Genomic DNA, 24208 nt, shown 5'->3' with positions numbered 1-24208 from the left:
TGAGTTCACAGTGCCCACTTTAATGTATAAAGAAACATGCAATTTCACAGGAACTTTGCTAATATAGACATTTGAGTGAAGTAACTAATTGCGGCAGCGCTATAATGGATGTGACATAACAAGCAAGATTACCTAACACACAGATGGCTGGAATTAAGCCATGTTAACCTAAGCCCCGTTCTCAGCATTGATGAACGAATTCGGCAATGTTCTTGAACATTTTCGACTATGTTTGCCTTAGTTCTAGCCTTGTAATTTTGTGAGCATTTGTCGATTTTTACAAGTCAACCTGAATAAAAATGTTTGCTGCAGTAGGTGGAATAAATTAAGCATTAATTAAAAATAAAGGCTATTCTTTTTGGGAGCAAACCAGTTTTCAACGATGTTTGTACCGTCCCCTTTGGACCTGTGCCGAGGTGTGGAAATTCCTAGATTTCTAATCCAGTTTCCAGTCAGCCTATAAATTCAGTGACTTTATGGTAAAGAAGCAGTTTGTTACCTGAGTTGGTATAAGTAGCAGCCAAAAAAGAGATGATGAACTGCAGAGTTATCGCCATCATATTAACCGTACTTGTGCTTTCTGGACTTTCGACAGACGGTAAGAGAATTGTTGTGCTTGTCATGTGTTATAATCATTTTGTTCACTTATTGAGCACTAAAGGCTGTCAGCGGAAATCTTCTATTTGATTCAACATTGGATGTATCTCACCCTGTCGGTGCTGTTCTCTGTCAAAGAGAGTTCAGGAGATCAGCCAGAATGGATCTGTTCTCACTGTTCTTTGTGATGGAGCAGTGTGAGGTGCAGAGTTCAGGTCTCCCTGTTGGCGAGAACACAGGATGGTCACACTCATTAACTGGGATGCAGCTCCCGCAGATATGAAGCTTGGATGCCCCTGTTTTGATGCTGCTACCTGTCAGCATGTTACTCCTTAACAATCAAATAGGCGTAAATACTGACTAGAATGTTTCACAATGTAAGGGAAAAATCTGCAAAGAGTAAAACTACACAGACTATGATATAGACTTAGATACTAACCTTTTATATTGGTCCCTGTGCAGCCCGAGCCATAGGAAACGTGAAAATGGATCTGCGCTGTAAATGCATCAGTACGACATCTTCCTTTATCGCTCCAAAGCACATGAAGAACCTGGAAATCATACCTCGCGGACCACACTGCCCTCAAATTGAAATCATGTGAGTAACTTCACCACAAATAACCTTTTATTTAAACACACATGAAGATTTGGTTTCTCAGTTTAGCCATTAATGGATCCTTTCCGTGAATGCACAGCATGAAACAAGGGCAGAGAGATTGGCACAATAGTCTTTACTACTTCTTTCGCAGCTTTGAGGAAAAATTGAGTTTTTCAGTGAAATTTGCTGCAGCATTTTAAGTTCTCCACAAACCTTGAGCCAAAACTAATATTGTCTTTTTTTCAGTGCAACTCTTAGAAACAAAAAGAAGACCTGTTTGAATCCAAATTCGCCTTGGGTGAAGAAAATAATGAACAGGATTATGCAATGGTACATTTTTATTTTTGATATAAGAAAAACAATGCAGGGTGTTACATTTTAAGGGGCGTTGTATTTATGAAGTATTCCTAAACTTTAAACCAGCATTCCATTGTTACTAATAAATTCCTTTCTTTTTATAGAAAAGAAGATTATTGAGAAAAGATGGACAAGCCCATCCAGAGCCTGCTACCTATGTCTGCTACGTTGCATTTGCCTGCATCGGTTACATTGGTTGAGTCTTTCCAAACTTTCCAGATCACAATATTTGAATCCACGCAGTTAGTGGCACTAAAACTTGGCTGAAATAGAACCAATGAGCAATTCATTTCTTGCCCTGACTGGTCAAGCACTGTGACTGATTTATTTGTGTCTGCAACCCTACTCTGTGATTGTTGGTGGGCATTTGGTTACAGGCCCCATGTTTCGTCTACTGCCTCCCCATCCCCCAGGCCATAGTGTACGCACTTTGTAGTGTGGAGTGAGAGGGGTTACAGGGCCACTGATGAGGGGGGGGGGGGGGGGGTCTTCATGCTGCTAAAATTTGCACTAGTGCAGGTCTTGTCTTTGTTAATATTTCATTCGTTACTCATATGAGTAAATTCATGTGTACTTTTAAGAATATCTATTTTATCATAGAACTTTGAATCTCAGTTTTCAAAAAACAGTATAGTATAGTTGTTAATCAAACTACATAGAATTATTTAAGCACAGTGTTACAATACAACACTGTATACACTGAAAGTAATGAGTTAATGTGATGGGGAAACAAGAGCTCACACTAGCCGTCCTGTCTGGTGTTGAATCTTTCGTGTTTGGATTATTCTCCATAATTATGTAGGTACCAAGTGTAGTTGGCACGTGTAGTATGTTATCACACATTTGTAGTCAGATCAGTAAACTGAGGGCTACTGGTAAACCACACAGCGTGGAAAGAACAAGTGATAGTAGTTTATTTGTACATACAAATAAATTATGATTATTTTTAATAAATATTATTTTCTCACTTAACTTGCACAGTTTGATGTAGTTTGGGATCTGTTGCCTATCAGATTTAGTCATTGAAGAATCCAATTAGCTGTTACTACTTGAGACTAGTACTCATATTGAATAGCGCTCACACTCAGTGACATTCGTATTCAGTCACATTCAGCAACTGTGTGAACTCATTTATTTTATATTATTTCTGTACATTTTTAAAATACATTTAATATTATTTTACTACACCATTGATCTTTTTCTGATCCATGAAAAGATGTGTTTTTAATTATTTGCTGTCATTTACTATAATGGTTGTACTCATTTTAATTTTATGGACAAATAAAATATATCGTATTTGTTATTTGCTTGTTTTTGGTACTTTTTTGTTGATTTTCTACTTTTAATGGTAATGTCTGTCTCTTATTGGGGTTCTCTAATAGTAAGACTAGCCGAAGCACACTGAGAATGAATTAATATAGCATGTATGCATTCTGACTTGTCAATGAAGAGCCAACTTAGTAAGGCTGACTCTCTGACCCACTCTTCCATATAGTGAGTTTCTGTCTGGGGCACAGTCTCACTGAATTAGTGTTTAATATCCAATAGTTAGAAAGAGGGGTCATCACAGTAATTGCCACACAGCCCTGAACACAGTGGGGCACAATTTCAAATGCTAACGACTGTTTCACGGCCGGCAGTTGAAAATTAAGGTGGGGAGGGCAGTAGGGCCGAGTGTGTGCGGTGATAGAATTTTGTAAATGGGCGAGCAGCTCGCCCGCCTGCTTCACGTGTAAGGCTGTCTTAATATGCAAATCAGGGCCTTACTCCAGTTGTAGACCCGATTGCAATTTTCAGGCACAAATGTGCAGAGTATGCATAGAGCATTCTCCTCCTATTTGTATCAGGGGGCTGAGCAGCCTAACCTAACCCAAGTGAGGCCCAAGCCCACAAATGGTTCAGGCCTCCCGACACCGGGTTCGGACCGGTTTTGGGCAGAAGTCGAAAATTGCCACTAGCATACCTACTTAAACAGTATAATCCAAACATATGAATGGAAGGTGGGTAAAGATTATAAAGCCCATCCCATCCAGTCAACGATGTAGCCTCACACACCATTCAGTCGCCCTCTGAACTATCTCCTAGGAGAAGGCCAAAATAGAGGAAACAAAACCTGCAGCCAATTCAGGAAAAAATCTAGAAATTCCTCTCAGACTCTCAAAGGCAAATCGATCAAAGCCACAGTAAACCCTAAGCCAGTGATCAAGGTCACAGAACCTTACACACCATAATTCTCTGCACCGCTGAACAACAGAAACATAAAACTTTAATGTTTGCATATGCGTAAATAATGCATTTGTACAAAATTCCTTTGCTTGTTCTGAACAGAGGCGCTAATCTTTTTTAAATAAATGGATCAATACCCAATAAATTCAGTGATGGAAGGAGTATAATCATGGATGGCACATTGGGAAAACTGTTACTTGTCGGAATTGTTGTCTATGGGTCCAAAAATGAGCCTTGTGTTCACCATCATTGCCACAAGGCAAGAACGAACAGTTGGCACAGGATTATGGGGTATGGGTGGCACCTGGCAATCGGGGCCACAGGGGCACTGCTGGCTGGGAATTCTTTTCGAACAAGATAGCTTGCTTTTCAGTGCCCATTCTAAATGGGAGCTGTCTTAAAGAAGAGCAGGACACCGCTCCCCAGTGCCCTGGCCAATATTTCTCCCTCATCCAATATTACTGAAACAGATTATCTAGTCATTTATCTCATTGCTGTTTGTGGGACATTGGTGTGTGTAAAATTGGTTGCTGCGTTTTCCTACATTATAACAGTCATCACACTTAAAAATGACTCCATTGGCTGTGAAGCGCTTTGGGATGTTCTGAGGATATGAAAAGTGCTATATAAATGCAAACTGTTTCTTTAATAAGGTGCAAAAAAAGAAGCAATAATAAAAGTTACACAATTGGGCAAGGGAAGCAAAACTAAATTCTAACAAAAGTACAGGGTTGAGATCACTTACCCAAGGCAGCAGGCCTGTAACAAAACATGTGTGTATAATATATTGAAATGGGCGGAATGCATTCTACTATTCATTGTGCCAGCAAAGCTCTGGGGTGATGATCCCCCCCACCCCCCACCGCAAGAGATGCACGATGGAGAGGTTGGGGGAGATCACCCACTACAGAGAGATATCTGTATAGCAATGGTGTATGATGTGAGGATAGCAGACGTACAAGGCCTTCATATATCTGCAGCTCCCTCTCCCTTCTGCATCAATAGTAATGCCAAGCTGCCAGTTCACAGTAGATTGTCTGTCATGCATTATTTTCTCCCTTGTGCTCTCCCTTCAGGCAAAGGCAGTGCTAAAGAGAATTGAGAAGGGAGCCTCACATATGCAATGAATGACAGACACTCTACAGAGCATGCTGCTTGGTGTCAACTGCACGTGCACATCACTTCCTGACTAGGAATGCACTTTACCAGGTGGCAGTGCCACAGCCCAGAGAATGCATCTGGGACAGGCTTTGGAATGGGCAGCAGGGTCCCTGCAGTGATCCATACCCCAGCTGCTATTCCTGTAATGCCAAGGGACAAAGATGAGAGTGCTGATGTCAAAGCTTTGGAGAGGGGTCAGAGGAGATTTACTGGAATTTTACCAGGGATGAGGAACTTCAGTTATGTGGAGAGATTAGAGAAGCTGGGATTTTTCTCCTTAGAACAGAGAAGGTTAAGGGGAGATTTAATAGAGGTGTTCAAAATTATGAATGGTTTTGATAGAGTAGATGGGGAGACATTTTTATGCATCCAATACTGGATGTCGTTCAAGCAGCTTAACAACACCAGGCAGTAGAGCGGTCGAGAGTGGTGGTGGTGATGAGGTAGAACTGGGTGTTGTCAGCGTACACGTGGAACCTGATGTGTTTTTGGATGATGTCGCTGAGGAGCAGCATGTAAATGGAAAATAGGAGGGGGCGAAGGATAGATCCTTGGGGAACTACATAAGAACATAAGAAATAGGAGCAGGAGTAGGCCATACGTCTCCTCGAGCCTGCTCCACCATTTAATACGATCATGGCTGATCCAATCATGGATTCAGGTCCACTTCCCTGCCTGCTCCCCATAACCCCTTATCGGTTAAGAAACTGTCTATCTCTGTCTTAAATTTATTCAATGACCCAGTTTCCACAATTCTCTGAGGCATCGAATTCCACAGATTTACAACCCACTGAGAAAAGCAATTTCTCCTCATCTCAGTTTTAAATGAGCGGTCCCTTATTCTAAGATTATGCCCGGTAGTTCTAGTCTCCACTATCAGTGGAAACATCTTCTCTGCATCCACCTTGTCAAGCCCTCTCATAATCATACGTTTCGATAAGATCACCTCTCATTCTTCTGAATTTCAATGAGTAGAGGCCGAACCTAATCAACCGTTCCTCATCTCCGAAATCAACCTGGTGAACCTTCTCTGAACTGCCTCCAAAGAAAGTATATCCTTTCTTAAAAATGGAAACCAAAACTGTACACAGTATTCTAGGTGTGGCCTCACCAATACCCTGTATAACTGTAGCAAGACTTCCCTGCGTTTATACTCCATCCCCTTTGCAATAAAGGCCAAGATTCCATTGGCCTCATGAACACTTGCTGTACCTGCACACTAACCTTTTGTGTTTCATGCACCAGGATCCTCAGGTCCCTCTGTACTGCAGCACTTTGCAATTTTTCCCTATTTAAATAATAACTTGCTCTTCGATTTTTTTCTGCTAAAGTGCATAACCTCACACTTTCCAACATTATACTCCTTCTGCTAAATGTTTGCCCACTCACTTAGCCTGGCTATGTCTTTTTGCAGGTTTTTTGTGTCCTCCTTACATATTACTTTTCCTCCCATCTTTGTATTGTCAGCAAACTTGGATACGTTACACTCAGTCCCTTCATCCAAGTCGTTAATATAGATTGTAAATAGTTGGGGTCCCAGCACTAATCCCTGTGGCACCCCAATAGTTACTGATTGCTAACCCGAGAATGAACCATTTATCCCAACTCTCTGTTTTCTTTTAGTTAGCCAATCCTCTATCCTTGCTAATAATATATTACTCCCAACCCCGTGAACTTTTATGTTGTGCAGTAACCTTTTATGTGGCACCTTATCAAATACCTTCTGGAAGTCCAAATACACCACATCCACTGGTTCCCCTTTATCCACCCTGTTCGTTACATCCTCAAAGAATTCCAGCAAATTTGTCAAACATGACTTCCCCTTCATAAATCCATGTTGACTCTGCCTGACTAAATTATGCTTTTCCAAATGTCCTGCTATTGCTTCTTTAATAATGGACTCCAACATTTTCCCAACAACAGATGTTAGGTTAACTGGTCTATAGTTTCCTGCTTTTTGTCTGCCTCCTTTTTTAAATAGGGGCGTTACATTTGCAGTTTTCCAATCTACTGGGATCTCCCCAGAATCCAGGGAATTTTGGTAAATTACAACCAATGCATCCACTATCCCTGCCGCTACTTCTCTTAAGACCCTAGTGTTATGTATGTATGTGGACCTTACCCAAGTGTAAGAATTGCCACTAGAGGGCACACCTGCGGGAGACCGAAGGGTCACCTGTGCACCCTGGGGCAAGCAGATATAAAAGGTGATTCATCATGCTGCTTCCTCACTCTGGAGTCTGAATAAAGAGACCAAAGTCACAAAAGTTTGAGCTTGCAATATAGTCCTGTGAATCTATTCTAAACATAACAAATTGGCAACGAGTAACGGATCAAGAACTTTCACACGGTAATGGCTGCCGTTGGTATTCTTGAGAGATTTTTTGAGGGTGATGATTGGGAAGCCTTCGTGGAGCGCCTCGACCTGTACTTCGTGGCCAACAAATTGGACAAGGCTGAGACGGCGACCAAGCGCAGGGTGATTCTCCTCACCATATGTGGGTCATCGGTATATGACCTCCTTAAAAATTTGCTGGCACCAGTCAAAATAATGGAGAAATCTTAGGCAGAGCTGTATACCCTGGCCAAGGAACATCTCAAGCCAAAGGAGAGCATCCTGATGGCCAGGTACCGCTTTTACACGCACCGTTGCTCCGAGGGCCAGAACGTGGCGAGTTTTGTCGCCGACCTAAGACGCCTTGCGGGGCAGTGCGACTTTGCAGGATCCTTGGGGGAAATGTTGCAGGACTTTTTTGTGCTTGGAATTGGCCACATGGTCATCCTTCGCAAACTGCTGTCTGCCGAATCCCTAGATCTGAGCAAGGCCATCACAATAGCCCAAGCCTTCATATCCACGAGCGATAACACGAAACAGAGATCCTCACAGAATCGAAGCTCACCGGCAAGCACCATGCACAAAATAATGTTTGTAGCAGGCAGAACGACACAGGGCAGGGCCCACCTGATTGTAGACGCCAGACCTAGGCCTAGAGCGACTCAGAGTCCGCCGTGGGGCATGAATGTGTATCCATTAGCACCATGTTGGCGCTGCGGGGGCAGCCATAGAGCTCATCAATGTCGATTCAAGCCTTATGTGTGCAAGGGCTGTGGAACAATGGGGCACCTCCAGCAAATGTGCAAACGATCTCTGACTCACCACATGGCAGAGTCAGGAGAAGACGACCGATCCAGCGAGGATCACGATGAACGAGCAGGAGAGGCAACTGAACCTGAGGATGAAGAGGAAGTATATGGGATACACACCTTCATCATCAAAAGCCCTCCGATAATGTTAAAAGTTGAACTTAATGGCACTCCAGTCTCCATGGAACTAGACATGGGGGGCGAGTCAATCAGTTATGAGCCAGAAGGCTTTCAAGAGGCTGCGGTGCGACGAAGCATAGCGACCCGAGCTGATCTCGATTCAGGCAAAGTTGCGCACCTACACCAAGGAACTGATACCAGTTATTGGTAGTGCGGACATAAGAGTATTCCATGAGAGAGCGGTGCACGATTTACCACTGTGGATTGTTTCAGGTCATGGTCCAACACTGCTTGGCAGGAGATGGACGGGGAAGATGCGATGGAACTGGGAAAACCTCTGTGTACCCTCTCAGGCGAACGAGGTCTCCCTTTCTCAAAGGCCGAGCAAACCCCCACCTTCAGCTGAACCAGGCATCGAAGTGCAGATCCATTTACAGATCCCTGAGACACAGGCCGCTCATCATGACCATGAGGAGGTAAAGCTCAACCGAGCAGCAGTACAGATGTGGTACCCACCACCCGAAGCCGACGGCCCTTTCGCAACGATGGAAGAGGCTCCAGGTCGACCATGTGGAGTGGGACTCCGGCCGAAACGATCTGAATGCGTCTTCCCGACGCCAGAGGCAAAATACCTGGGGAGGAAGATCATGGCAGACGGCATCACGGACACAGACGAGAGGGCGCCCAGACCACGGGATGAGAAGGTGCCCAGACCACGGGACGAGAAGGTGTCCAGACCATGGGACGAGAAGGCGTCCAGACCACGGGACGAAGTTGCGTCCAGGCCACGGGACGAGAGAGTGTCCAGGCCACGGGACGAGAGTGTCCAGGCCACGAGACGAGAGAGCGTCCAGACTATGGGACGAGAGAGCGTCCAGACCACGGAAGGTCGCCACAACGGAACGGAGGAATGTGTCGCCAGCAAGGAAGACAACTGGGTTTGGGGCAAAGGTAAAGGGGCGGCCACAGTGAAGACCAGGAACCCACTACGCTCAAATAAACTGTGTGCACCATGTAACCCTTGCGAGCGGTCTTTCGCGGCCAATGATGTACCATTATATGGGGTTGGGGGTACCTTGCAACAAGCCAAAGTAGCAGGAAAACACCAACCAATCGTATATGTATCTGACAAAGTACTTGTAACAAGTGATGTGTTATCACACAAGGTCGGGTGTGTTGTGCAGCAAGCCAAAGTAGCAGGCGAACCCCAACCAGTTGTATATGTATCTGACAAAGTATTCACAGCAAGTGAGATGTTACCGCACGGGTCGGGAGTGTTGTGCAGCAAGCAAAAGTAGCGGGCGAGCCCCAAACGATTGAACATGTATCAAATAAGTTAAACAAAGCGGAACTAAAGAGACGTACCAAAGAGTGTCCCAATATGTGCTCGAGTCAGACAAGCTGCTCATCCCACAAGCTTGGGAGAGCAGAGGCATCATTATCGATGCGTTGTTTCGAGAATGTCTAACACTGTCTGTGCACTGTAACATGAACTGTCACGGGCCAGGCACAGAGTACGGTACCTATGCTCTCAGATGGCCACCATTGCCCACCCCCAGGGTGGAAACAGCGCAGCCTGCAGACCCACTCGCGGTCGTGGAAGTGCTAGAAAGTGAGGGGTCAACCGTAACGGCCCCCCAGCTTAAGACACAGACCAGCCAGGAACCCATGTTAACGCCGACCAAAGGTGAACTACTAGACGGGATGTGGCAACCTATCCTCCGCAGAGATGATACACTCATCCCAACGTTGCAAAGCAAGGCAGGGTGGCTACACACAGTCAGTGGTCCGGGGCTCCCATACTATGGCCCAAGGTCCACAGGGACCACCAGGCCTCCCGCCACTACCGAAAGTCTCAAGGCCATTGCGGCCATCCTAGGCTTGCCAGACCTCAGGGTCAGCGCCCAAATCACTAAACCTAGCACCACGCGTGTCACGGTAGACTCCCTACAGACCCGGCTATCCTGGGTGCTACGCAGTCACCAGACAGAATCACTTAGAACCGAGCCTTCTGCATGCCATCAGCAGAGAATGCACCATAATTGCACGGCTCCTCCACGCGACATCAGAATAAGTGATGTAGACCATGTTCAGGGCACCAGTTGGGCCGCTAGCACCACATTAGTCAAGGGGGGGAATGGAGTGTATGTGATGAAAACGGAGCGTTTGATTGTGAAACCATGTACCGGGCTAACGAGTAAAGCAGTTGGACAAGACCAAACTGCGAACGACAGATAACCAGGAACCACTGTGAAAGGACCTGGCCCCCAGCGACCCACTAACACGATCGATTTCACCGTCAACCACGAGGATGAACCCACCATGTCAGGACTTCAGCTCAGGTGATCGACCCGGGGGCGCAGGGTGCCAGATCGCCTCAACTTGCAAATAACTTGCACAATAAGACTTTGGGGGGGGGGGGGGGGGGGAGTGATGTTATGTATGTATGTAGACCTTACCCAAATGTAACACTTGCCACTAGGGGGCACACCTGTGGGAGACCTAAGAGTCACCTGTGCACCCTGGGGAAAGCTGGTATAAAAGGTGATTCACCATGCTGCTTTCTCACTCTGAATAAAGAGACGAAGGTCACAACAGTTTGAGCTTGCGATATAGTCTTGTGAATCTATTCTGAACATAACACCTAGGATGCAAGCCATCAGATCCAGGGGATTTATCCGCCTTTAGTCCTATTATCTTACTGAGTACCACCTCCTTGGTGATTGTGATTATGTTAAGTTCCTCCCCCACTATAGCCCCTAGACTATCCACTGTTTGGATATTTTTAGTGTCCTCTACCGTAAAGACTGATACTAAATATTTGTTCAGAGTGTCTGCCATCTCCATGTTCCCCATCACTAATTTCTCGGTTTTGTCCTCTAAGGGACCAATATTTACTTTAGCCACTCTTTTCCTTTTTATATACCTGTAGAAACTCTTGCTATCTGTTTTTATATTTCGTGCTAGTTTACTTTCATAGTCTATCTTCCCTTTCTTAATCATTTAAGGACCCTAGAGGTCACGGTGTGGAAGTTGGAAAAGAAGCTTTTGCAGGAGATTCTCTGGCTACGACTAGATAGATAAGAATAGAAGCAGACAAGGGCATTCCCAGTCAGCCGGGCAACAGAGCAGAGACATTGGAGGAGGATGGTGTGGTCAATCAGTAGACAAAAAGAGCCTGGCTCCAAATCGCAGAGGTGGTGAACTGCAGGGATGTGGTGAGGAGGATCTGGGTGCAGTGCCGGAAATGCTTCAATGATCTCATTAGATCAGGAAAGATGAGTACAAAGCCATACTCAACTTCATCTTGCTGTGCCTCTCATCACATCCCCATCACTCTGCCTTCCCAACCTTACGCCTGCACATCCTTGCTCACACCAACATACCTTGCATGTCCACCCATCCTTCTCTATCTACATTATCACATCCCCATCGTACCAGCCACCCCTCGCACTCACCCTCATCCTAAAGTAATCATACCAACTAACACACAAGGAGGCCATTTGGCATTGACACCCCACTTCATCATAGTCTCCCTCTAAAGATGCAACTCATCCATTCCTTACACTTATTCCATCACTCTCCTTGCAGAAAAGAGAGCCCACAAAAGATGCAAAGGGAGAGAACTGGAGGTGGCCCTCCATCATTTGCCACCCTCACAACAGCAGAGGAGGCTGTCTGGGAGGAAGTGGAAGACGACTCCTCAGATGAGCCTCCAGCCTTTGAGGGTGCAGCACCACCAGAAATAAGCACACCCAGCTCATGCTATCTATGGAGAATAGATGCCAGAGGCCCATAGACCTCCTCTCTAGGATGTCAACGTAGACATGGATTCTCACGGCCCCACTGCTGTGCAGCAAGATGCTCTCCTGCTAGTAGGGAAATGCGGGTGGCCCATGAGAGGGATGATGGTGAAAGAGGCCAAGGAAGTGGAGCTCTCTCAAAGCGCTTATACTTCTCCACCATTTCCACCCCCTTAGTCAGAGCCCCAGATGCCTCCTCGGATGGCCGAGTCTGCCCCTGCACAGTCACAGGTGGAGCAGACTTAGGCGGGGCCATCACAGGTTCTAAAACCCAGAGGACATCTACCAAAAGTGTCTAAGCAGTCACAACAGGGAAGTGAGCAGGTTGCCTCTACCTCTGCTGAAGGCACAGGGGTAGCACCTTGTAGAAGCACAGGTAAAATAAAAATGGCATGCAAGTAGATTCACAAGGGATGCCACTTGGTTGTTTTATTCAATGTTAATGTCAAGTTTCCGTTAATGTGCTCTCAACCATAAAAATCTTTATTTATTTTCACCATCTTTGGAAGTGGCTTAGTGAATGGTGAGACATAATGATACCTCCAGCAATAAGAACATAAGAACATAAGAATTAGGAACAGGAGTAGGCCATCTAGCCCCTCGAGCCTGCTCCGCCATTCAATAAGATCATGGCTGATCTGGTTGTGGACTCAGCTCCACTTACCCGCCCTCTCCCCATAACCCTTAATTCTCTTATTGCTTAAAAATCTATCTATCTTTGACTTGAAAACATTCAATGAGCCAGCCTCAACTGCTTCCTTGGGCAGAGAATTCCACAGATTCACAACCCTCTGGGAGGAGAAATTCTTTCTCAACTCGGTTTTAAATTGGCTCCTCTGTATTTTGAGGCTGTGCCCCCTAGTTCTAGTCTCCCCCACCAATGGAAACAACCTCTCTGCCTCTATCTTGTCTATCCCTTTCATGATTTTAAATGTTTCTATAAGATCACCCCTCATCCTTCTGAACTCCAAGGAGTAAAGACTCAGTCTACTCAATCTATCATCATAAGGTAACCCCCTCATTTCTCGAATCAGCCTAGTGAATCGTCTCTGTACCCCTTCCAAAGCTAGTATATCCTTCCTTAAGTAAGGTGACCAAAACTGCACGCAGTACTCCAGGTGCGGCCTTACCAATACCTTATACAGTTGCAGCAACACCTCCCTGCTTTTGTACTCCATCCCTTTCGCAATGAAGGCCAACATTCCATTTGCCTTCCTGATTACCTGCTGCACCTGCAAAATAATCTTTTGGGATTCATGCACAAGGGCCCCCAGGTCCCTCTGCACCACAGCATGTTGTAATTTCTCCCCATTCAAATAATATTCCCTTTTACTGTTTTTTTTCCCAAGGTGGATGACCTCACACTTTCCGACATTGTATTCCATCTGCCAAACCTTAGCCCATTCGCTTAACCTATCCAAATCTCCTTGTAGCCTCTCTGAGTCCTCTGCACAACCTGCTTTCCCACTAATCTTAGAGTCATCTGCAAATTTTGTTGCACTACACTCTGTCCCCTCCTCTAGATCATCTATGTATATTGTAAACAGTTGTGGTCCCAGCACTGATCCCTGTGGCACACCACTAATCACTGATTTCCAACCGGAAAAGGACCCATTTATCCCGACTCTGATTTCTGTTCGCCAGCCAATTCTCTATCCATGCTAATACATTTCCTCTGACTCCACGTACCTTTATCTTCTCCAGTAACCTTTTGTGTGGCACCTTATCGAATGCCTTTTGGAAATCTAAATACACCACATCCATCGGTACACCTCGATCCACCATGCTCGTTATATCCTCAAAGAATTCCAGTAAGTTAGTTAAACATGATTTCCCTTTCATGAATCCATACTGCGTTTGCTTGATTGCACTATTCCTATCCAGATGTCCCGCTATTTCTTCCTTAATGATAGTTTCAAGCATTTTCCCCACTACAGATGTTAAACTAACAGGCCTATAGTTACCTGCCTTTTGCCTGCCCCCTTTTTTTAAACAGAGGCGTTACATTAGCTGCTCTCCAATCCACTGGTACCTCCCCAGAGTCCAGAGAATTTTGGTAGATTATAACAAATGCATCTGCTATAACTTCCGCCATCTCTTTTAATACCCTGGGATGCATTTCATCAGGACCAGGGGACTTGTCTACCTTCAATCCCATTAGTCTGTCCAGCACTACCTCCCTAGTGATAGTGATCATCTCAAGGTCCTCCCTTCCCACATTCCTATGACCAGCAATTTTTGGCATGGTTTTTGTGTCTTCCACTGTGAAGACGGAAGCAAAATAATTGTTTAAGGTCTCAGCCATTTCCACATTTCCCATTATTAAATCCCCCTTTTCATCTTCTAAGGGACCAACATTTACTTTAGTCACTCTTTTCCGTTTTATATATCTGTAAAAGCTTTTACTATCTGTTTTTATGTTTTGCGCAAGTTTACCTTCGTAATCTATCTTCCCTTTCTTTATTGCTTTTTTAGTCATTCTTTGCTGTTGCTTAAAATCTTCCCAATCCTCTAGTTTCCCACTAACCTTGGCCACCTTATACGCATTGGTCTTTGATTTGATACTTTCCTTTATTTCCTTGGTTATCCACGGTTGGTTATCTCTTCTCTTGCCGCCCTTCTTTTTCACTGGAATATATTTTTGTTGCGCATTATGAAAGAGCTCCTTAAAAGTCCTCCACTGTTCCTCAATTGTGCCACCGTTTAGTCCTTGTTTCCAGTCTACTTTAGCCAACTCTGCACTCATCCCACTGTAGTCCCCTTTGTTTAAGCATAGTATGCTCGTTTCTGACACAATGGGAGTGGGGGGTGGGGGGAGTTGTCAGTGTGAAAGGAATGGCTTGGTCATTGTAGGGATTCTTTATGATGTTGCTGTGGGGTGGTGGGAACCTGGTGCGGCATGTGGCAGCCATATGGGTGTACTACGTAAAGTTAAGTAAATCTGGCCATGATGAGGCCATTCCTGGCCTCCCAGGCAGCAATGTGCTCAGGTGCCTGTGGGATCTGACCCACAGGTTCCTCCAGCTCCTGTTCCTCCTCGTCTTCCAGATGATACTCCTCTTCCTCCTCCTACTCCTCATCCTCTGAAGAGGCTGTGTGCTCAGTGCTTTGCTCCTCATGCAACACTAATCCTCGCCGTTGTGCTATGCTCAGCAGACCATGAAGATTCTGCAGACCCTGGCTGGTGCATACTGAAGGGCTCCTCCAGATCTGTCAAGGCATCTGAAGTGCATTTTGAGCATGCCTATTGTCTGCTCTATGACACATCTGGTGGAAATATGGCTTTCATTATATCTCTCCTGGCCTCAGTAGTTGGCCTCCTCAAGGGTGCCATGAGCCACGTCTTCGTTGGATAGCCCTTGTCTCCAAACAGCCAGCCAGAACGTCTGTTTGGAGGTGGACTAACAAAGGGTGAAAGAGTCATGATAGCTGCCAGGGAATTTAGCGCACACATGTATGATGATCTTCCTATGGTTGCAGACCAGCTGCACATTGTGGGAGTGGAAGCCTTTGCGGTTGACAAAGACTCCTGGGTTATGATGGGGTGTCATGATGGCCATATATTAGTCGATGATACCCTGCACCCGTGGGAAGCCAGCGAGCGGTGTAAAACTTGCTGTCTAACAGTTTATAGAGTTCAGACTCGTGGAACAGACAACTCAAAACACAGAGATCTCGATTCTCCTCACAGGGTAATCTTTACTTAAAATCAACAAGAGAGTACAAATAACCATTCCAATAGCATGCACTCAATCCTGTAAGATGTGCTGTCTAACAGTTTATTTACTTTACACTCAAGCAATTTTTAAACTTCCACATAACTAACACCAGTGGTGGTCAAGCGTCCAGTAGTCTGTACAGTAGACACCTCAAGTTGCTGGAGAAATATCACCAACGATGTCGCCGCAAGATCCTACAAATCCCCTGGGAGGACAGGCGCACCAACATCAGCGTCCTCATTCAGGCCAACATCCCCAGCATTGAGGCACTGACCACACTCGATCAGCTCCGCTGGGCAGGTCACATAGTCCGCATGCCAGACATGAGTTTTCAAAAGCAAGTGTTCTACTCGGAGCTCCTTCATGGCAAACGAACCAAAGGTGGACAGCTACAAGGACACCCTCAAAGCCTCCCTGATAAAGTGCAACATCCCTACTGACACCTGGGAGTCCCTGGCCCAAGACCGCCCTAAGTGGAGGAAGTGCATCCGAGAGGGCGCTGAGCACCTCGAGTCTCAACGCTAAGAGCATGCAGAAATCAAGCGCAGACAGTGGAAAGAGCATGCGGCAAACCAATCCCACCCACCCCACCCCTCAACGACTATCTGTCCCATCTGTGACAGAGTCTGTGGCTCTCGTATTGGACTGTTCAGCCACCAAAGAACTCCTTTCAGGAGTGGAAGCAAGTCTTCCTCTATTCCAAGGGACTGCCTACGATGAAGATGAATTAGTTTGTGGATCTTTGGTTAGCAACTGACCAGGTCACTCTTCCGACTGCATATTGTCTTTTCACAGTCCGGTTATACCTAAAATTTTGGCAACCAGCCCACTGCGTGCATGTTCCAAACTATACAAATAATAGTGGAATAATTGGTCTTCAGTTCCCCCTATCTAAAGTTCTGCATAGACATAGAAACATAGAAACATAGAAAATAGGGGCAGGAGTAGGCCATTTGGCCCTTCAAGCCTGCACCGCCATTCAATGAGCTCATAGCTGAACATGCAACTTCAGTACCCCATTCCTGCTTTCTCGCCATACCCCTTGATCCCCCTAGTAGTAAGGACTACATCTAACTCCTTTTTGAAAATATTTAGTGAATTGGCCTCAACAACTTTCTGTGGTAGAGAATTCCACAGGTTCACCACTCTCTGGGTGAAGAAGTTTCTCCTCATCTCGGTCCTAAATGGCTTACCCCTTATCCTTAGACTGTGACCCCTGGTTCTGGACTTCCCCAACATTGGGAACATTCTTCCTGCATCTAACCTGTCTAACCCCGTCAGAATTTTAAACATTTCTATGAGGTCCCCGCTCATTCTTCTGAACTCCAGTGAATACAAGCCAAGTTGATCCAGTCTTTCTTGATATGTCAGTCTTGCCATCCCGGGAATCAGTTTGGTGAACCTTCGCAATACTCAATAGCAAGAATATTCTTCCTCAAGTTAGGAGACCAAAACTGTACACAATACTCCAGGTGTGGCCTCACCAAGGCCCTGTACAACTGTAGTAACACCTCCCTGCCCCTGTACTCAAATCCCCTCGCGATGAAGGCCAACATGCCATTTGCTTTCTTAACCGCCTGCTGTACCTGCATCCCAACCTTCAATGACTGATGTACCATGACACCCAGGTCTCGTTGCACCTCCCCTTTTCCTAATCTGTCACCATTCAGATAATAGTCTGTCTCTCTGTTTTTACCACCAAAGTGGATAACCTCACATTTATCCACATTATACTTCATCTGCCATGCATTTGCCCACTCACCTAACCTATCCAAGTCACTCTGCAGCCTCATAGCATCCTCCTCGCAGCTCACACTGCCACCCAACTTAGTGTCATCCGCAAATTTGGAGATACTACATTTAATCCCCTCGTCTAAATCATTAATGTACAATGTAAACAGCTGGGGCCCCAGCACAGAACCTTGCGGTACCCCACTAGTCACTGCCTGCCATTCTGAAAAGTACCCATTTACTCCTACTCTTTGCTTCATGTCTGCCAACCAGTTCTCAATCCACGTCAGCACACTACCCCCAATCCCAAGTGCTTTAACTTTGCACATTAATCTCTTGTGTGGGACCTTGTCGAAAGCCTTCTGAAAGTCCAAATAAACCACATCAACTGGTTCTCCCTTGTCCACTCTACTGGAAACATCCTCAAAAAATTCCAGAAGATTTGTCAAGCATGATTTCCCTTTCACAAATCCATGTTGACTTGGACCTATCATGTCACCTCTTTCCAAATGGGCTGCTATGACATCCTTAATAATTGAGTCCATCATTTTACTCACTACTGAGGTCAGGCTGACCGGTCTATAATTCCCTGTTTTCTCTCTCCCTCCTTTTTTAAAAAGTGGGGTTACATTGGCTACCCTCCACTCGATAGGAACTGATCCAGAGTCAATGGAATGTTGGAAAATGACTGTCAATGCATCCGCTATTTCCAAGGCCACCTCCTTAAGTACTCCAGGATGCAGACCATCAGGTCCTGGGGATATATCGGCCTTCAATCCCATCAATTTCCCCCACACAATTTCCCGACTAATAAGGATTTCCCTGAGTTCCTCCTTCTCCAGTTGTTAATATGTTATGTTTCAATTCAGTGTAACTTCTGTAAGAAAGAGTTGTTTTTGCACAGCCTTATCAATAGTTCATTAAATCATCCATGGGTTCCAAGGACAATTACTTCACTTGTCGTCCTATCCTATTTTCAGACTTTCCCAGGACTCCTATCGGTGATAAATGTTTTCACAGCTGCAGCAGTTCTTCAAGTTCAGCAAAGAGGTCTCTTAGTCTCACAAGGTTTACTGGGTTGAGAATTTGGTCAATTTTATAAGTTCAGCCATACTAAAACACAGTTACAGCAAAAATAAAACAGAAATTTGGGCATTCTTACAGGATGGCAAAGCCGAATGCCTGCTCAGTAACATTGGCTTCATCAGTGGCAAAGTTAATATAATTGGCTGACTTGTCAAACAGAGCATTGGTAACCTGTGTGATACATCTGTGGGCGGCCGACTGTGAGATGCCACAAATGTCTGCTGCAGATTCCTGGAAGGAGCCTGAGCAAAGAATTGAGGATGCTGGTGACTTTGACAGCCAATGGTAAGATGTGTCCACCCGCTCCTTTGGGCTGCAGTTCTTACTCCAGTAATGTGCAAATGTCTGCGATGGCCTGGCGCAATAGTCTGAGTCTTCTTTGGCACTGTTGCTCAGTCAGGTTGAGGAAGCTCATCCTCTGCCTGTACACCCTGTGCTGGGGGTAGCGCCTCCAGTGTGGTGCAACCCTGAGCTGATGCCCTCTGTCCTGTGCTGGTGATTCTCACAGCCAATGGTAAGACGTGTCCACCTGCTCCTCTGCAGCCAAATGAAGGCAATCCTACTGCTGAGACTCCCGTGTAGCCTCCGAGTTCTGAGTGTCTGTATGCTTTGGACACCGCCACTTCCTTGCGGGGAAGGGTAACAGTGTTTCTGGCCAGTCCTTAGTGAGATTCAAAAGAGGTGTTCAAAATCATGAAGGGTTTTGATAGAGTAAATGAGAAGCTGTTTGCAGTGACAGGAGGGTCAGTAACAAGAAGTCACAGATTTAAGGTGATTGGCAAAAAGAACCAGAGGCAGAATGAGAATTTATTTTTTAATGCAGTGAGTTGTTCTGATTTGGAATGCACTGCCTGATACAGTAGTGGAAGCAGATTTAATAACACAGGGCTATGGGGAAATGGCAGGGTATTGGGACTAATTGGATAGCTCTACCAATGAGCTGGCACAGGCACAATGATCCGAATGGTGTCCTTCTGTGCTATATCATTCTTTGATTCTGTGTTGTCAGGTCTTCCCACTGCCCCCAGTCAGGTAAAGATGCCGTTCTTTGATTTTAAAATTCATTATGTCAATGGTCTTATAATCAGTGAAACTCTAGTTTTTGATATAGTTCTCACTGTCGTGATCCTCAGTCCGTTTGTGTGACAGGGGAATTAGTGTCATCAGCCAAGGTCAAAGGAAGTACTAGGGGAACAAATAATACTGTACACAGGCAAAAATTGATCTTAATAAGCATACCAGCATGAATAAAGCATGAATTTGTGGTAAAGGTTTTAGCTCACCTTGGAGATGCCACTGCTTACTTAATTTTCGTTGCTACCTGACAGATTTAGCACCAGAGGCAGTTTGGCATGAGCAAAAAGAAAAATCACACATTGAACTTATTTCCTGTTCTCACACTCTTAGAAACGTGCACTTTTTCACTCTGTCTGGTTGACTCATATTCCATGACATTTGATTCAGGAAATAATAGTTTCAAATATTGAGCAACAAAAATCTCAAACCATCTCTTTGCTTACTTAGCAGAGATTGCTGGAAATCACAGCAGGATTATCGACCCAAAATGTTAACTCTGTTTTTCGTTCCACAGATGTTGCCTGGCCCGCTGAGATTTCCAGCATTCTCTGTTTTTATTTCAGATTCCAGCATCCGCAGTATTTTGCTTTTGTCTTTGCTTACTTTCTTTTTTTCGGCCAACTTTCTCACCACACTGTCTGTTATCTGTAGCTCTGTCCTGAGGCATATCAAGATATTATATAAAAACTACTCCCAGCCCTCAGATTTCTTACAAGGTTAGTTGACAACGCAAGTATATGACTAGATGTGACAATAGTTCATTTGCTATTATATACAATCAAAACAAAATCATATGACACGTAAAAACCAATCAAACAATCCAGCCAGTCTCATCTGTCAAGGCTTCATTCTGAAAATAATACCTAGACCAGCAACAATTAGAGTAACAACTTCCATTTATATAATGCCTTTAACAGAGTAAAAAGTCCCAAGGCACTTCACAGCAGCTTTATCAAAAGAAAATTGACACCAAGCCACATAAGAAGATATTAGGACAGGTGACCAAAAGTTTGCTCAAAAAGGTAAGTTTAAAGGAGCATCTTAAAGGAGCAGGGAGAGGTAGCGAGACGGAGAGGCTTCGATAGGGAATTCTGGAGCTTAGGGCCTAGGTGCTGAAGGCACAGACACCAGTGATGGGGCAAAGGAAATCGGCTAGAGGAACCCAATCATTATGAAGAAGAATGCTAGAAGTGCTCTGAGGCAACTGGAGGTGGAAAATTTGAAATAAGTTGGAGCGGGTCGGGATCCCGCTAATATCCCTCGGGTGCATTTGCTGGTGCAGCAGCGACCCAAACTTCAGAGGCGGGCGACCTAATGATTGTCAGACCCTCAAGTGCTTTTTTTTTTCAGCATACATTTCAAATTTCCTTGTATGATCATGAGATTCATGCAGCTCAGGAAACACGTCTGTCAGCCTGAGGTAGTAACTATGTGGCCATTGCTCCAGCTGATCAGTTGACAGCATGAAATGTACTATAAAACCTCCCACCTCACAGCTGATCACTTACCTCAGGCAGCATTCCCAGCACACATTTAGCTTTCTACAGGCCGCAAGTGTTTCCAGCAAAGTCACCATCCAGTCTCACCTCATTGGAAAAACCTATCACACCATTGACAGATTGCTGTTCTCATCTCTACTTGACCTGCCATTTATTCTATAGGTGCCGTTTATATTGTCTCACTTGGTCCTCAAAATTGGACCACAATGAGCCCCAATACCAGCAATACCAGGCACACCAGCAGCATCAAGAAAAACACCACCAATCTTCTCCTCAACCACCTGATGCTGCACAGGACAGAGGGCATCAGTCAGGGCTGCACCGCGCCAGAAGCAGTACCCCCAACACAGGGTTTACAGGCAGAGGATGAGCTCCCTCAATGTTATGGAACTGCTGCGCCAAAGGAGGCTCAGACTATAACGCCAAGTCATCGCAGACATTTGCACATTGCTGGAGCAAGACCTGCAGCCAGAGGAGCAGGTGGACATGCCTTACCAGTGGCTGTCAAAGTCACCAGCATTCTCAACTTCTTTGCTTCATGCTCCTTCTAGGGATCTGCAACAGACATTTGCAGCATACTCATTTTCTTTCAGTTCTTCATTCTCGCTGGACCCTTGGTTCTCCCCTATTTCTGGCAGGTTCTTTGTGTCTTCTTCCGTGAAGATAAACACAAAGTATTTGTTTAATTTCTCTGCCATTTCCTTATTCCCCATTATAATTTCTCCTGCCGCAGCCTGTAAGGGCCCCATAGTTACTTTCACTAATCTTTTCCTTTTTACATACCAATAAAAGCTTTTACCGTCTGTTTTTATGTCTCTCTCTAGTTTACTCTTATTCTATTTTCCCTTAATCAATTTCTTGGTCCTCCTCTGCTGAATTCTAAAATTCAGGCTTATTGCTCTTTTTGGCAACATTATAAGCATATAAATGCAAGTTATTGTTCTTACTGTCAAACACATCCAATGCGCCTCCCATCATAATCTGGTCAGATTGAAAGTTTCTACACAAGAACACTCAATCAAAAGTTTGCGAGGGAAATGGGAGACCAGCTGTAATATGTGAGCTTTTATTCAGATGTGGTAATCACAACTTTAAATACCCACCTGAATTGCGGCTCAATCCTGCCTCCGTTTCACTGGTCAGTTTCTCGAGTCCTGGGAAACCCCTGCTGGAGATCTTAAATTTAAAGATACGTCAAATTCAATTCGATAATGTATCCCAAGGATGTTAATTGCCCGCCTGCACTAATTAAGGTTCAGACTTTGGCGAGTAGGTTACTCTCAGCATCCAAACACGCCTCCGTTAAACCCAAAAGTGGCCGTGTGGATGTGGGTTGCAGTCGCGATCTAAAAATAACTTGCCTTAACCACCCACTTCTCGGAGATTAAGATTCCAACTTTAAAATTGTTATACTTTTTTTGAAAAAAGCTCTAAACATGACAAGGATCAACAGAGATGATGTGCATCGGGACTGCTCATGACTCTCCATGGCTTCTTGTGGTGCTTGCAGTTTTTAAAAGTACAGGTTGAACCTCTCTAATCCGGCACCCTCGAGATCTGCCATACGCTGGACAAGAGAATTTGACGGACCATGGGAGGTCACGCCCCCCCCCCCCACCCCCCCGCCAGACTTGAAAATCCCATTGTCAGCAAAGTTTTAAATTGTTTCCTACAAAAGGTATTTGTGCTAATCTGTAACTGTAGTACCATGGGCTCCATACCTTCTATATCAGCCGCGTTGTGGCTATTTTGATGTAAATAGGACGGATCTGGGAGTGTGCTTGCAGGTTGGAAGTGAGATTCGCCGACGGGTTGCACGGCGAGAGGGGCTGCTGTTTGATGAAAGGAGCCCCGTTGTTCAGCGCAGAGGCCGAAGGAGCCCATGCTGATGCCGAGGACGTGTACATGGAGTGCGGCTCCATCACCCCACCGCCGGTCAGCAAGGGAGACGCTAGTAGTGAACTGGCGGTGTGGTTGGGGTAGTCTCCGACCGAAGATCCCATACAGCTTCCCATATAGTGACCGTTGTTGGCCGAGAGGTGAAAGACATAATATCCCGGTAAACCCATCCCGTCAACGTTGCTGGCCAAATGTCCATTCATCATACTGATGCTACTGCCCAGAGAAAGTCCGCTGGGGGTGCAGGGGATGAGTCCTCTTGACCCTTGGAAGTTATGGGTCTCTGGGATGTGGTACATGGGCTTAAGGACTTGGCATTTGCTGCGAAAGCCCCTCGGCCTGCGCCTGAAGGAGCCCTCCTCAAACATGAACTCGCTGGCCGGGTCAATGGTCCAGTAATGGCCTTTGCCGGGTCTGCCCAGGCCCTTGGGCAGTTTGATGAAGCTCTTGTTCGAGGAGAGGTTGTGACGCACGGAGTTCTTTTGGCCTTGGTAGGAGCCTCGGAAAAAGGGGAAGAATCTCTGGAGGAACTGGCAGATCTCACTGAGCGTCAGCTGCTTGGTGGGAGAGCTCAGGATAGCCATCACAGTCAGGACTATGTAGGAATATGGCGGCTTCTCTGGGCGCCGCATGCCAGCCTTTGCTTTCTTAGTTTTGGCAGTGGAGGTCGCTAATTCCATCTCAGAGGTCTGACAACGGTCGGGTCGTTGTCAGCAGCGCTGTCAACAGTACCGGTTTCAATAAACACTAATATCCCTTCATCTAACACTCGGTCAGGCCCTCGCCTGCTCTCTGACCCGGCAGGCTCACTGGCGTCTGTGCCCCAGATCTGTGGCAGCGTTCAGCCTGTTTTGCTTTGCGCCTTTTGGAAGAATCGGCTTTCTTGGGCACCCAAGTGCTTTATTGCGTACAGGGATCTGTGTAAATAGAGCACTCGGCCTTTCCCTGTCGTCTTTCTTAATCTCCATACTCTTAAAAATTACTGAACTTGATGAACACAGGACACAGCGTGGGTCTCGACCCCTCTCTGGGCATGATGCCGGACCAGGGAGGTTGCCAGACAGGGAGTGCCGGATTCAACCTGTATCCTCACAACATGCCCAAACTGCAAAACTTCCATTCGATCAGGAAACAGAAAACTCAACAGCACCACACAGGAGACTATTAAAGAAGATTAATGGATATGGCATT

General features: G+C 45.6%; 1 protein-coding gene and 1 pseudogene across 1 annotated transcript; one reads left to right on the top strand and one right to left on the bottom strand.

Moving 5' to 3' along the window:
* The first annotated feature begins 508 nt into the window (after nucleotides 1-508).
* Nucleotides 509-20152, top strand: LOC139268215 (interleukin-8-like). Its single transcript, XM_070886640.1, has 6 exons — nucleotides 509-598; nucleotides 1060-1195; nucleotides 1442-1525; nucleotides 8583-8679; nucleotides 19552-19574; nucleotides 20134-20152. The coding sequence occupies exons 1-6, from the start codon at nucleotides 532-534 to the stop codon at nucleotides 20150-20152; spliced, it is 426 nt and encodes a 141-aa protein (XP_070742741.1). The 5' UTR covers nucleotides 509-531.
* A 1513-nt stretch (nucleotides 20153-21665) lies between these two features.
* LOC139267293 (forkhead box protein F1-like) lies at nucleotides 21666-23697 on the bottom strand (annotated as a pseudogene).
* Nucleotides 23698-24208: the final 511 nt, after the last annotated feature.

The sequence above is a fragment of the Pristiophorus japonicus genome, chromosome 1 (assembly GCF_044704955.1).
Source record: "Pristiophorus japonicus isolate sPriJap1 chromosome 1, sPriJap1.hap1, whole genome shotgun sequence".
Lineage (NCBI taxonomy): Eukaryota > Metazoa > Chordata > Chondrichthyes > Pristiophoridae > Pristiophorus > Pristiophorus japonicus.
This window is presented reverse-complemented; position numbering and strand designations above follow the sequence as displayed.

Bases quoted from the DNA above. Each gene is read 5' to 3' on its own strand.
- LOC139268215 (XM_070886640.1), top strand. From the start codon at position 532: ATGATGAACTGCAGAGTTATCGCCATCATATTAACCGTACTTGTGCTT. The intron at 1,196-1,441 runs GTGAGTAACTTC...TCTTTTTTTCAG, and splicing joins TGCCCTCAAATTGAAATCAT to TGCAACTCTTAGAAACAAAA. The intron at 8,680-19,551 runs GTAAAGCTCAAC...CTGTGTTGTCAG, and splicing joins CTCATCATGACCATGAGGAG to GTCTTCCCACTGCCCCCAGT.